The 13,282-nt window shown below is 36.7% G+C and overlaps 1 protein-coding gene across 1 annotated transcript; it reads left to right on the top strand.

Annotated features, from left to right (window-relative positions):
• Positions 1–10,749: 10,749 nt before the first annotated feature.
• Positions 10,750–11,163, top strand: LOC109207849. The gene has a single exon (XM_019370849.1). The coding sequence runs from the start codon at positions 10,750–10,752 to the stop codon at positions 11,161–11,163; it is 414 nt and encodes a 137-aa protein (XP_019226394.1).
• Positions 11,164–13,282: the final 2,119 nt, after the last annotated feature.

Below are 13,282 nucleotides of genomic sequence, written 5' to 3'. Positions count from 1 at the left end.
TGCTGAAGAATGATCACAGGCGTTACAGAATTGGTTTCACACTTTCATCTCTAAGAGTATGATCTCTAAGTATTGTTTTTTTGTGTATTCCTTATAGGCTAGGTAACAACTGATTTTTTACGCGTTCATACTATAGGCATGGTTTTAAGCGAATGCAGTAAAAATCCTAGTAACATGGTCTCTAATGCACATAGAGCAGTTGTTGAACGTGATTATCAAGACATAATTGATAAATGACCTACGAACCAGATTGTTTAATGCAAGTAAGATAATGCAGAATGGTAGTTTAGAACGGATGGTGTAGTGATCCTATAGACATGTTTTCTAATGCACATAACAATCTGGTAGGCATGGCTTCTAACTCATAAAAATAATCATAACATTCCTATGAGCATGGTTTCTAATGCATATAGACAATCATAACGGTCCTATGAGCATGGTTTCTACCCGATTCCCACAAAAGATATATAAAAGTCCCTCCCTTTTACTAATTTCCATATATCTGTTTACAAGAAATTATTATTACAAACCAACACTAATAATGAATTACAGAAGTGGAATTACTGCAACTATAGGGAGTCTGAATATAGGCCCAAAAGATACACCTGGCAGACCAGGCCTTCAACTAGTTCATAAATGCCATAACCTCACAGTTCACCCAACAGGATCCTGGTGTGTCAAAGTTCCCAAGGGCCTCAGGGACCCCGGGCAATGCTCACACCAGGAAAAACCTTCAAAGTAACCCTTTGTGAGCAAGCTTGGAAAGCCAACTCCGGTGTGTTAAAGTCCAGAGGAGCCTCAGGGACTCCTAAGCAATGCTTACACTAGAGGGGCAAGACCCTAGGCGTTCAAAGAATTAGAGTAGTGTTTGAAAATAGAAGAAGTTTTAAGAAAATAGTTTAGAAGTAAACAGGGGCATTGCAACACTATGAAGCAAAGGTTTCAAAAATCAAACAGCAAGCAGAGAACATGGTCACGAAGTTTCAAAGCAAAGATTCCCACTGCCCAGATTTATCTTAATTCATTAGTTAACACTAGGTGGCATATAGCATGTTGAGAACAAACAACCACACAGAGAGAGGAGCAGGGGTTGGGGAGTCATATTGGTCATAAGAAATAAGCATGAATCTAGTTCAATGGATACACAGAAGTCTAACTAAAGCGGGAACAAACAGATTGAGAGCATGACACACATAGATTCAACCAGACAGAGGCAGGCAGGTTATTGTAGTCAACATAGAAGCAAACATGTGATGGCAGTAGAAATATAGGTTCGATCAAGACAGAAAAAGGGCATGCTAATTATAAGGAATCATACAGGTTAAGTCGAATAGCAGGAATCGTGCAACATAATTGAATGGCAATACATATACTTACTAAGAACAAGAAGCATGAAACACATAGGTTTAGTTAAAGATAGACAGGCTGATCTAGAGGATCCTACTGGTTTAGTAACATAAAAGAGCAATACTGGGAATAGGAAGTACATAAATTAAATTAATATAGAGGTTTGCATGATAGTAAAGTGGGAGCATACCAGTTAGAGAAGCAGAAGTAGAAAGTAAAGTAGCAGGATTCAAATGTCTAGTCCTGAATTTCAGCCGACTAAACAAACAGATGAACACAAGTAGCAGAGGCACGAGAGCAGAATTTGTGTGCGAGTGTGCTTATGAACTGTTGTTCGTGTCCTTAGAAGAATCAGAATGGGAGTATATATAGCACTTAGTGAGGTAAAAACAAATAAGATAAGGATATGTTAGTTCATAAAACAAGGGTAATCGAATAAATCAACCAGTTAGGGGATTTAACCAATCAAATCATATAGAAAATCTGGGAATGACCCTTTAGAATAGGGAGAGCCAATCAACGGTACAAATTAGGGCTCAAATAAGGTAAGAGAATCAATCATACCATATAAAACTTCTGAATCAGAATAATAGTTTTAATTAAGGAAAATGGTACTAATTAAAGTCACAAATAAGGCAAACAGGCAAATCACAAAGAAGTACTAATTTGAACGAGAAAATATGATTAGAATCCCTAATAAAATCAGCCAGAATAATTAATTGACAGAAATAAACACATAACGAAAGAAAGATTGAAGAAATCAGTGCCATAAATAGAAGTACCTAGGGTTTAAGCATATACACCAAAATTGGCCTAACCACTAAAGGAATAATCAGGTTTAACACTTAAAAAAAAATTATGAAAAATCGTTTGAAGAGAACTTAGGACAAACCCTAATTCTGAGAAGTCACTGAAATTGAATAATGATAAGGAAAATGGAAAGTTTTTCCGAAGAAAATACCAAATAATATTCAGAACGTTTCAGATCTACAAAGATCTGAACAGACCCAATTAGTCATGAGATTAGGGTTTTGAAAATAACAGAGGTGAAAGAGACTTGGTCCAAAGTCATAGATTCGAACTGAAAATAGGAAGAAAATAGCACTCACAAACGATAACGGCCATAGGTAGACATTTGAATGGTCTTTGAACCAAATCTGAGTGATCTTTTCAAGATCCCTTCGTGCAATAACAGGGTCAAAGAACCAGGAGAGGTAAGAGGCCGGTAGAGGCCTCAAACCACCATGGAATCTCATGGAATAGGTAGGAAACGAAGGGATTTGGGGTAGATTTTAGGTGACGACGCTAGGGTTTGGGCGAGTGTTTGAGAGAAGAGGGAGACGAGGGATTCAAGGGCGGCGGGCGTGACAAATGAACCGGGTTAGGGGGAGTTTGGTTGAATTAAAAATGGAAGGTCAATCCTGGACCGTTGATCTTCTGAGTTCAACGGCCAGGATTGATCCTTTGGATGGGTCGGGTTAAGGACTCGCTCATGGGTATTGTTTGAATTGGTCTGGGTTTAATTGAATTGAATTGGGGGTCCGATTTAAAAGAGGTCATTTGTTAAATACCCATTTAATCGCTAAAACAATTTAAAAAAAATAATTAATAAATTATAAAAAATGATTTTCATGCCTAGAAATGTTTTAAAATAATTACTTATTATTTTAAAAATATAAAAGGCATAGGCTATAATTGCAAAGTAATCGCAATTGTAACCTAAAAACAAATGTTGCTATTTGTGAAATAATTAAAACTTAGCACAAACGCAAAAGATAAAATTACGGCGCAAAATTATTGCAAAACTATTTGTGATGCAATTAGTGTTTGTTTATAAAAATGCTGGAATAAATTAATTAGATTTTTTTTAAAAAAAAATGCAGAAATTATGAAAAAATATTAATTGATGCTAATGCATAGTTTTGGAGGTATATATGCATTTTAAAAAATATTATAGGGAAAAATTGGGTATCAACACACATGCGTCGGTATAAGGATAAGGATTAATGTGTATGCGGCGGCGGTATAAGGATAAGGGTTAATGTGCATGCGGCTGCATAAGGTGGGACTTATGTGCGTGTTGCTTGTAAGAGAATTACTTGAAGCCACGTGGCGTCATAAGGTGAGCTAAAGTGTTTGCAGCTATTTTGGGATTTTCTTTCAAACCTATTTAAATGTAAGGCTCATGCGGAGATATAAGGAAAGATTGTAATTAAAATTGAGAAATATGAATGCGAGGCGGTACCTCGATTGTGATTCTTGTTGTATACGAGGCGGTACGTCCGTGGTGGTTCTTGTTTTATACAAAGTTGTACCTCAGTGGTGATTCTTGTTATGTATGAAGCGGTACCTCGTTCGTGATTCATGTTGTTTATCTAATGTTGTAAAGAGTTATTGGTGAAACACTTCTTGTTGGTTTTATTGTTCCTTGTCTAATCAGTTTGGATCCGTGTTTGACTATGGTGGTTCTCTTTAAATGCTCCTTTCTGTTATCTCTAGGCTTATAATTTTCGGCATTAGTCTATGTTATTAACTTGTTTCGTATCAGTTATTTCTCCGCCTTCCATTACTTCTCGTTATTATGTTTTCATTCTGTTTATTATGTCCTAGTAAGTGTCTCGACCTGGCTTTGTCACTATTCTACCAATGTTAGGCTTGATACTTACTGGGTACAGTTGTGGTATACTCATACTACGTTTCTGCACATCTGTTTTTTGCAGATCCAGGTCGTCTGCTCATGTTGGACGTTAGTGTTTGATTGTAGTTATTTACCACCGACTTCAAGCTATACCTGCTCGACATCCACAGGCGTCTAGTCACCTTCTGTTATTCTTGTAGTATTTTTGTTTCCTTTATTAGACAATGTTGTAGTAGGTGTTTTGGAACATTCTGTAGAAGCTTATGACTCTGTCTCACCGGGTTTTGGGAGCATTGTAGTTGTGTTTCAGTTATCGCGATATTTATGAAAATTGTTAGTTTATATCATGTCTTCGCTTTTATTTCTGTCATAATCTCTCATTGTTAGACTTACCTAGTCTTAGAGACTAGGTGCCATCACGACATCCTAAGGAGGGGAAATTGGGGTCGTGACATACGCAAAGCCATACACTGCAAGGATCGATATGTTAAAGATGCATGCTGGTTATCAACTTCTAAAATTTCAACAGTTTGATAGCAAAGGTAATCAAAAGCAACATGTGTCGCATTTTGCTGAGACATGCAACAATGTTGGGACTTATAGAGATTTACTCTTCAGACAATTTGTCTGCTCGCTAGAAGGAGAAGCTTTTGATTGGTATACAGACCACGAGAATGGATATATTTTTATCAGGGATCAACTAGAGCAAGAGTTTACAATCACTTTTATTGCACAAGGTGCACTGTGAGCATCGTAGACCTTATAAATACTCGTCAACGGAAAAATAAACCAATTATCGACTTTATCAATCGATAGAGGAATGCAAGCTTTAACTGTAATGATAGGCTTAGCGAAGGTTTTGGCATATAGATGTGCATCCAAGACATGTATTGGGAATTTTGTTACATCTTGCAAGGCATTAAGCCTAGGACATTCGAAGAACTTGCTCGTTCCCATGACATGGAATTAAGCATGGCATCTGTTGGAAATAGAAAATTGCTGGTCTATGAGCTTTGCAAAGGGATTGACAAGTAAGATCTCAAAAGATGGAATAAGTTTGTGCCCAAGTCTGAATGTAGATAAGCTATGAATGTCAATATCACTTGTAAAGTTCATGACGAAGGTAATCAAGAAGCAGAGTATGACATCAACTCTTTTCAAGAGAATCCAAGTGGAAAGTTGACCCTAAAGAAATTCAAGAAAAGGAGTACGCATTTTTGGTTTCTAATGTGCTTGAAATTTTTGAAGAACTCCTCTAGCTAAAGCTCATTGAACTTCAGGAGATGAAGTGACGAGATGAAGCTGGGAAAACCAATGATCCTAATTACTCAAATATCATCAACGTGTAAGTTACCCTCTTGAAAAGCGTTTTGTCTTCAAGGACAAAGCTATAAACTTGGCTCAAGAAAAGAAAATTGTGCTTGAAGATGAGAAGAGAAGTGCAAATCAAGTTTCTATCGCATTTGGCTCATCGATCCAGGTGATTTATGTAAATTCAAGGAAAGTAAAGATGACGAATTACTGGAGAAAAACAAAGGCGAAGTTGATCAACCTGAAGATGACGGTTGGACCTTGGCGACTCATCGTATATTTCATAAGAGAGGTATGCAATAAGAATCAATCAAACAACCAACAAGAAAAATGATAGTAAAAAGATCAAGGAAACAACATCCAATTAAGCATCTGAAGAAAGCAAACTCGAGGTGCAATACCATCAAAAGCCGTGACATTCAGTGACCTTGGGGGAGTTCTTGCCATGTTGGTTCAGCACGAAGATTTCCTATGATGATATTGCGGCCTCTTGTTGCAATGCTGATAAAGGAGAAAAAAAGAGTGATGACCTACCCTTGGGACCTTCATTCCCTAGGAAGTTAATGCTTGCGAAGAAAAAGACACATTCATGAATGATGACCTTCTACTATGTGACACTCCTCATAATTGCTCATTATACATAGTTGGCTATATGCGTGATAAGGGAAATCGAATTTTGATTGATAGAGGATCCTCAGTGAATATTTTTCCAATTCGCATCGTGAAGGAACATTGATTCCCATGAACGAACTCCCCAAAATCCACTTGATGATTCGAGGATTCAACTGGGGGGAGGGGGGGAGGGGGGAAAGAGCCATAGGCTCAATTAAATTAGAGATCACTATTGCAAATATGAAATCAAGTGAATGGCTTGCATGTGATTGATGCAAAGACTTCATACAATATCTTACTTGGAAGTCCTTGGATACACGAGAGTAAAGTAATCTCATCCACCTACCATCAGTGTTTGAAGTACTACGAGAGTGGAGAAGAAGATAGTTGCTTATGGCAAGCCATTCATCGAGGCCGAGTCACACTTTTTACTTGAAGAACCACGTTATGAAGGTGCTAAAAGCTAATGATGTCACGAAGAGAAAGAATGATGAGTTCACAACTAAAAGAGCTGAGGTGACTGCTGGTAAAGTCAAAGTTGCCATTAGGGAGGCACACCCTAATACAAATAAATCTAATAGTGGGAGCATCATTTCTTCTAGCAAGAAGGTAGATCGTACTTTTATTATGTCCCAAAGATAAAGAAAGAGGAAGGTAGATCAGCCAGCCTCCAAACTAATGTGCTAAAGGGGCTAACTCTTCTAATCAAACGAATTTAGGCAATAATGTTGTCCTCAAAGCTGCATGGAGGGTTCTTGGCCCAAAGTCTTTTTCAAAATATGGTACTTCCTACGAAGCGTACGGATAAATTACACTACAAGAAAAATGGCCATTAGCGACGAGAAATATGGTCCTTAAAAGTCCAATTCTGGTCCCTAAATGTCACTAGCGACCGAAAAAAACTGGTCGCAACCCGTCGCTAAAGGCTCCGCCGGAACAAGTTAGTAACGAAGAGGTTGCACATCTGGTCCTTAAAGGAAGTTAGCAACCAGCGGTACTCTTGTCCCTAAAATACATTTAAGGACCATATTTTTAGTCCCAAAATATGTTGCTTGGTCATTGTTTTGGTGTATTCAAATTACTGGCGACCATTTACCCTGGTCCTAAAAGGTCTTTAAGGACAATTAATCCGGTACTTAAAGGATCTTTAAGGATAAGCTTTCCACTAGCCCATAAATTGTGGTTCCTTAATCAATATATGATCTTTTTCAATCCCATTTCACCGCAAAATAATACAATTTATTGTACAAGAAATTAATTGGATTCAACAAAATTATCAATGATATCATTATTTTTTATATATGAAGAAGCACAAAAAATAGATTTACATCTCAATATACCATAACTGGACTATGATATAATTCACTATATTGTTTACACAACCTCTTAGCAGAAGAGATAACATCCATGGAAAAAAGTATAAAATTTTGCCTAGCAATCCTTGCAAAATAATAATTAACTCGTCAACTTTCATGAAGTCTTCAAAACCTACATCTTGACGTGCAAACTAAGTCACCAAAACCTGTGAAAAATATAAAATATTCTATGCGAAAAGCTACAAGGATGAACTAGAAAATTGGTAAAAAAAAATTTCATCTAAATTAAGAGTAGTAATAATTTAACCACTCACATGTCAGATTCTATCAAGTGTAATTATATGCACCTTCAAAATTTGAAACATCAAGGAAAAAGGGGCTGCGAAAAATATAAACGATAATAAACTAGAATATCAAACAAATAATGTTAGACTAGAAGCTGACATTCTTTTATCTTTGAGAATTAGGGGCCAGAAAATAATCTTGACCCTATTTATATTCATTTAGGGACCAGATTTCCCAGTTGTCCTAAATTTTTGGTCCCCAATAAGGTTTTTTTTTGTAGGTAAAGATTTTGATCCTAATGCTTACAAGTTATTCGCAAAGGTTAGATACAACCCCAATGAGCCATCAAAGTTAAGAAAGATCCCATCAGAATCTACTACAAGGCAACCACGTGAAGATTTGGGATACAAACAACCCTCACCACTTCGCATCTCCATGAGAAGGGAAAGCAATAACTATATCACTATAAAAGATGAATCTGCTGCTTCCAACAGGACTTCCGTCTTTGATATACTTGGAATGTCAACTGTGAGGACTTCCGTATTTGAGATATTAGGTCCATTGAAGAAGAAGAAGAACAAATTCCAAAAGAGATTATCGAAACGTAAGAACACCCACTTATATCAGGATCCAAAAGATCTCAAGGATTTCCAAAGTTTGGTTCCTTCTAGAATGAGGCAACAAATAAAACTTGTGGTTTCATGTGAAGAAGTACTTAAGACAAAGATGTACAATATGATCTACACCATGGAATGCGATGAAGACGACGAAAGTGTGGGTTTCGTATCATGTTACTGCAGAAAGCGAGTATGATACGTCATCTCTAATGGAGGATGATGAGAAGGTTTCATCGTATTATCACTTATCTCTCAACAATGGCAATTCTCAATAAGATGAAGATGTGAAAGATGCTCCGCCCGAAATTGAAGAAGGGGTGAAGACAACACTTGACGCCTTGAAAGAAGTTAACCTACACTGATGAAGAACAAAAGCTCATCTATCTAAGTGCTCTACTAGAAGTTGATGAGCGAAGTGCTTATGTTAAATTACTCAAAGGGTATAGAGATGTATTTGCTTGGAGTTACAAAGAGATGCTTGGCTTGGATCCCAAAGTAGCAGCCATTACCTGGCAGTCAAGAATGGTGCTCGTCCTGTTACGCAAGCTCAAAGGCAGTTTAGGTCGTACTTGGTCCCTTTGATTGAAGATGATGTTATTAAACTCATTAAAGCTGGATTCGTTCGTGAATTCAAATACCCTGCATGGATTTCAAGTACAGTCCCTGTGACGAAGAAATATGGCCAAATTCGAGTTTGCGTTGACTTTAGGAATCTCAACAAGGCATTCCCCAATGATGAATCCTGCATCCTATTCTAGAGCTTATGATCGATGCTACTACTGGTTACAAGGCAAATGTCTTTCTTGGTTGGTTCATCAAGATAGAACCAAATTTGCACGACACTAAAGGATAAAGAGCTTACTGCATTTCACACCCCAAGGTTATTTATTGCGATAAGGTTATTACCTTTTTGCTTGAAAAATGTTGGTGCAACTTACCAAAGGGCTATGCACAATATCTTTGATAACCTCCTTCATAAAACTTTATGTTGATGACTTTGTAGTAAAATCAAGAAAGAGGGGCGATCATTTGCATGATTTGAGAATGGTATAAGAGTTGCTTCAGAGATACCAAATTAGAATCAGTTGAAATGTGCCTTTGAAGTTAATTCAGGAAAATTCCTTGGCTTCATTGTTTGACATCGAGAGATCAAAAGTGATCAATCCAAAGTTGATGCAATTTTGAAAATGCCTAAGCCTCTGGATATTCATGAATTGAAAAGTTTGCAAGAAAAGCTAGCTTATCTTAGGAGATTCATCTCGAATCTAGCTGGGAGATGCCAACCATTCAGTCATCTTATGAAGAAGGGTGTCCCTTTCAAGTAGAACCAAGCATGTAGTAATGTTTTGAGAGCATTAAATCCTACTTGATGAAGCCTCCCATTTTAGCAGCCCCTACACCTAAAAAGTCATTGATACTATAAAAGGTAGCACAAGAAAGGTCTATTGGAGCATTGTTAGCCCAAGAAAATAGTCAGAGGAAAGAAATCCCTTTACCACTTGAGCAGAATGATGACACTAAATGAGCTGAATTATTCGCCAATTGAGAAGTTATGTTTAGCACCAGTCTTCTCAATTCAAAAGTTTAAGCTCTACTTTGAAGCTCATATCGTTCCTCTTATTTTTAGAGCAATTCTCTTCAAGTTTGTAATGTCAAAACCATTCTATAGCGATCAACTAGCAAGGTGGTACCTCCAATTTCAATAATTCGAGATTATGTACATTCCCCAAAAGGCCGTAAAAGGACAAGCATTGGTAGACTTCTTGGCAGATCACCTGATACTTGATGATTGGAAACTAACTGATGAACTATCTGACGTAGACGCAATGGTTGTTGAAGTACAACCTCCATTGAAGATGTAATATGATGGTGGTGTACATTGCGAATGAGCTGGTTCTGGCATAGTATTTTTCACTATTCAAGGGGAGGTTCTGCCCTACTCCTTTACGTTGACACAACATGCTCCAACAATGTTTTTGAGTATCCAGCATTAATACTTGGTCTTGAAATGCATGTCGATATGAAGCAGTTGCAATTGCAAGTCTTTGGTGACTCCAATTAGTGATCAACCAACTTTAAGATAGCTATGAGTTCAAGAAATGTAAACTATGCCCATATCATGATTATGGTAAGAAATTAACGAGATGGACCGATGACATGACTATTCAATATGTGCCTAGGAAAGAAAACAAGAAATCTTATGCTTTAGCTGCTCTAGCTTCATCATTAACTACGCATGATCAAAGCAAATTGCTATCTGCCAAAAATGGGTAGTACCGCCGCCAAATGAGGGTTAAAGTGAAAAAAATAAACTCGAGCATCTTGTTGCTGCTTATGAAGATGAGAAGGAAGATTGGAAACAACCCATCATCGACTACTTGAGCTACAAAATACTTCTAGAAAATCCAAGAAGAAGGACTGAAATTCACCATCGCGATCCGTGTTTCCTTTACTACAAGGATACTTTATATAGAAGATCATTCGCTAGAATACTCTTGGGATGCTTAGGAGAAGATGAACCCCTCCAAGCTTTTCAAGAAGCATATTTTGGGATATGTGGATCACACAGTCTGGACCAAAGTTTCTCTTCCATATAAAAAGAATGAGATATTATTGGCCAACAATGATAAAAGATAGCTCGGACTATGCTCGAAGATGCAAGGCGTGCCAGTTCGACGGAAATTTTATTCATCAGCCTCCCGAAATGCTACATCTGACCATTGAATCTTGGCTATTCAATGCTTGGGGATGGTATGTTTTTGGACCATCACCGAAATCTTCTGGCGGACACTTGTACATCTTGGTTACAATCGATTACTTCTCAAAACTGGCAGAAGTTGTTGCTCTCAAGGAAGTAAAGAAGGAGGAAGTTTCAAACTTTATCCGAGTAAATATTATCTATCGCGTCTGCATTCCTCATTACATAATAATTGTTAATGGCAAGCCATTTGATAACAAGCTGATAAATAAGATTTGTGATCTTTTTGGCTTCAAGCGGCATAACGTTTCTATGTATTATGCTGCTGCCATGACCTAGCTGAGACATTTAATAAGAATTTATACATGAAGAAAGTCGTCTCCAAATCAAAACGGGATTGGCATGACCGTATGGAAGAACCATCGCGGGAACATAGAATAACTCACCGCATACCAACACAAGCAACCCCATATTCACTTGTCTATGGAGTTGAAGCCGTTTTTCCACTTGAGCATCAAATATCTTCCTTACAGCTTGCTATTCAGGAAGGGATCAAAGATGAAGAAAATGCCCGACTTTGACTAGTAGAGTTAGAGGCTCTTGATGTGAAGAGGTTGGAAGCTTAACCGAGTGTTGAATGTTATTAAGCTTGATTGTCACTCACCTTCAATAAAAAAGTTTGCCCAAGATCCTTTCAAGTAGGAGATCAAGTCCTTGTTGTATGAAGACCCATTATCACTACCCAAAAATCTCGGGGAAAGTTCACTTCGAAGTGGGATGGGTCATATGTTGTGAAAGAAGCTTATTTAAGTAAGCTTACAAGTTGATTGATGCAGAAGGCTTGAGAATCGGTCCTATCAATGAAAAATTCTTGAAGAAGTACTATCCTTTAAAGTAACTATGCTCCTAGATGCACGAGCGTAAAAATGCATGTTATAAAGCTCTTAAAATTTGAGCTAAATCTTCAAGTTATTAAGCTCTTCAAATTTGAGAAAAATCTTCAAGTTGTAAAGCTCCTCAAAATACGAGCTTAAACTACAGGTTGTGATGCTCCTTAACTCAAGAGTATAAACTGCATGTCACTCCTGGCCTGCAAGAGTATAAAAAAGGTCTTCTACGTTGAAAACCTCGAAAGAGGCGCCTAGGCTAAAGTTTGGACATATATATATATATATATATATATATATATATATAACTACCTCATTCTGAACTATAGTATGACTTAATCCTGTTCACTAAGGTACATAGACAGCTTAGAGCTTCATTCCAAGTTTGGTCACATGAGTTCAAAAATACATGTCACCCCAGAATTTAGCACCTTAAGGATGACCTTAGATTCTAACACGTTGATAGTTTTAGATTTACGTAACTTCAACAAAGAAATTTATTTATTGGTGTTGAAACCTTTAAATGAAGAAATGGTTTTCATATTAGAAAGTAGACTCTAAGAACTTCGTTCTCACTAATACCCTTTGCTGTATTGTTGCCAACTTGTTCTAGGAGAATATTATTTTGATCGAGCCCAACTTTTGAATCTGAAGTGTCTCAATAGGTAATCATCTTTCTTGTACTTGTAGTTACTCTTTTTGTACGCAAAGAGCGAATTTGAGGACCAGCGAACTTGAAGATTTAGCAATTTTTTTCACAAAATACTTGGTAGCCTACTAAAAGCCTATAATTAAAGACACCAATTTACCATGGAGGTTTGCCCCCTTTGAATTATAAATTCTTTATGGGATCCAAAGTGCATTTTGGATATGTTTTAGATTAAGAATTTTTTATTTTGAGGAATTAAGCGGTGCATGATTTCGATGTTCCTACACCAAGATATGAATTTTTTGGTGAAGTTGCATAAATCTGAAAATATCAACATGTCGAGATCTAAGGTTAAGTTCAAAATACTTTCTAAATTGATCCTCAAGGTTTTAAATTTTGAATTTAAGATATATTTAGATTTTTAAGTCTATCTTTTGAGAAATCTAACTATTTATAATCCCGGGATTCCTACATCAAGATATAAATTTTTTGGTAAAGTCGCACAAATCTTAAATTTAAGTGTATCAGAATCGAAAGCCAAATTAAAAAAATTGTCTGGAGCAATCCTGAAGGTGTCTAATTCTGTTTTTTGGATATGTTTTAGATATTGAAGTCTACATTTTGGAACATCAAACGATTTGTTATTTTTATTTTTTCAAAGAAAGATATGAATTTTTTGTTATAAGCGCATATTATTGATAAATATGAATACGACTAAAAAAGAGAAGCAGTCTTATTTATGATGAAATAAATATCCACTAGGCCAATCTAACAGAAAGATAAAATGTGAGATAGTTCTAATAATCTAATCTAAACAGAACTTGTAGTTGATCAATTCTTGAAAACTACCCTCCAGGTTCTTCTTCTTTTCCTCCAGATTGGCTGAATCATCAACAATTAGTAAATTTACGTTATCATATAA

Source organism: Nicotiana attenuata, unplaced genomic scaffold (genome assembly GCF_001879085.1).
Source record: "Nicotiana attenuata strain UT unplaced genomic scaffold, NIATTr2, whole genome shotgun sequence".
NCBI lineage: Eukaryota > Viridiplantae > Streptophyta > Magnoliopsida > Solanales > Solanaceae > Nicotiana > Nicotiana attenuata.
The sequence above is the reverse complement of the archived record's forward strand: the minus strand, read 5'-3'. Positions and strand labels throughout refer to the sequence as shown.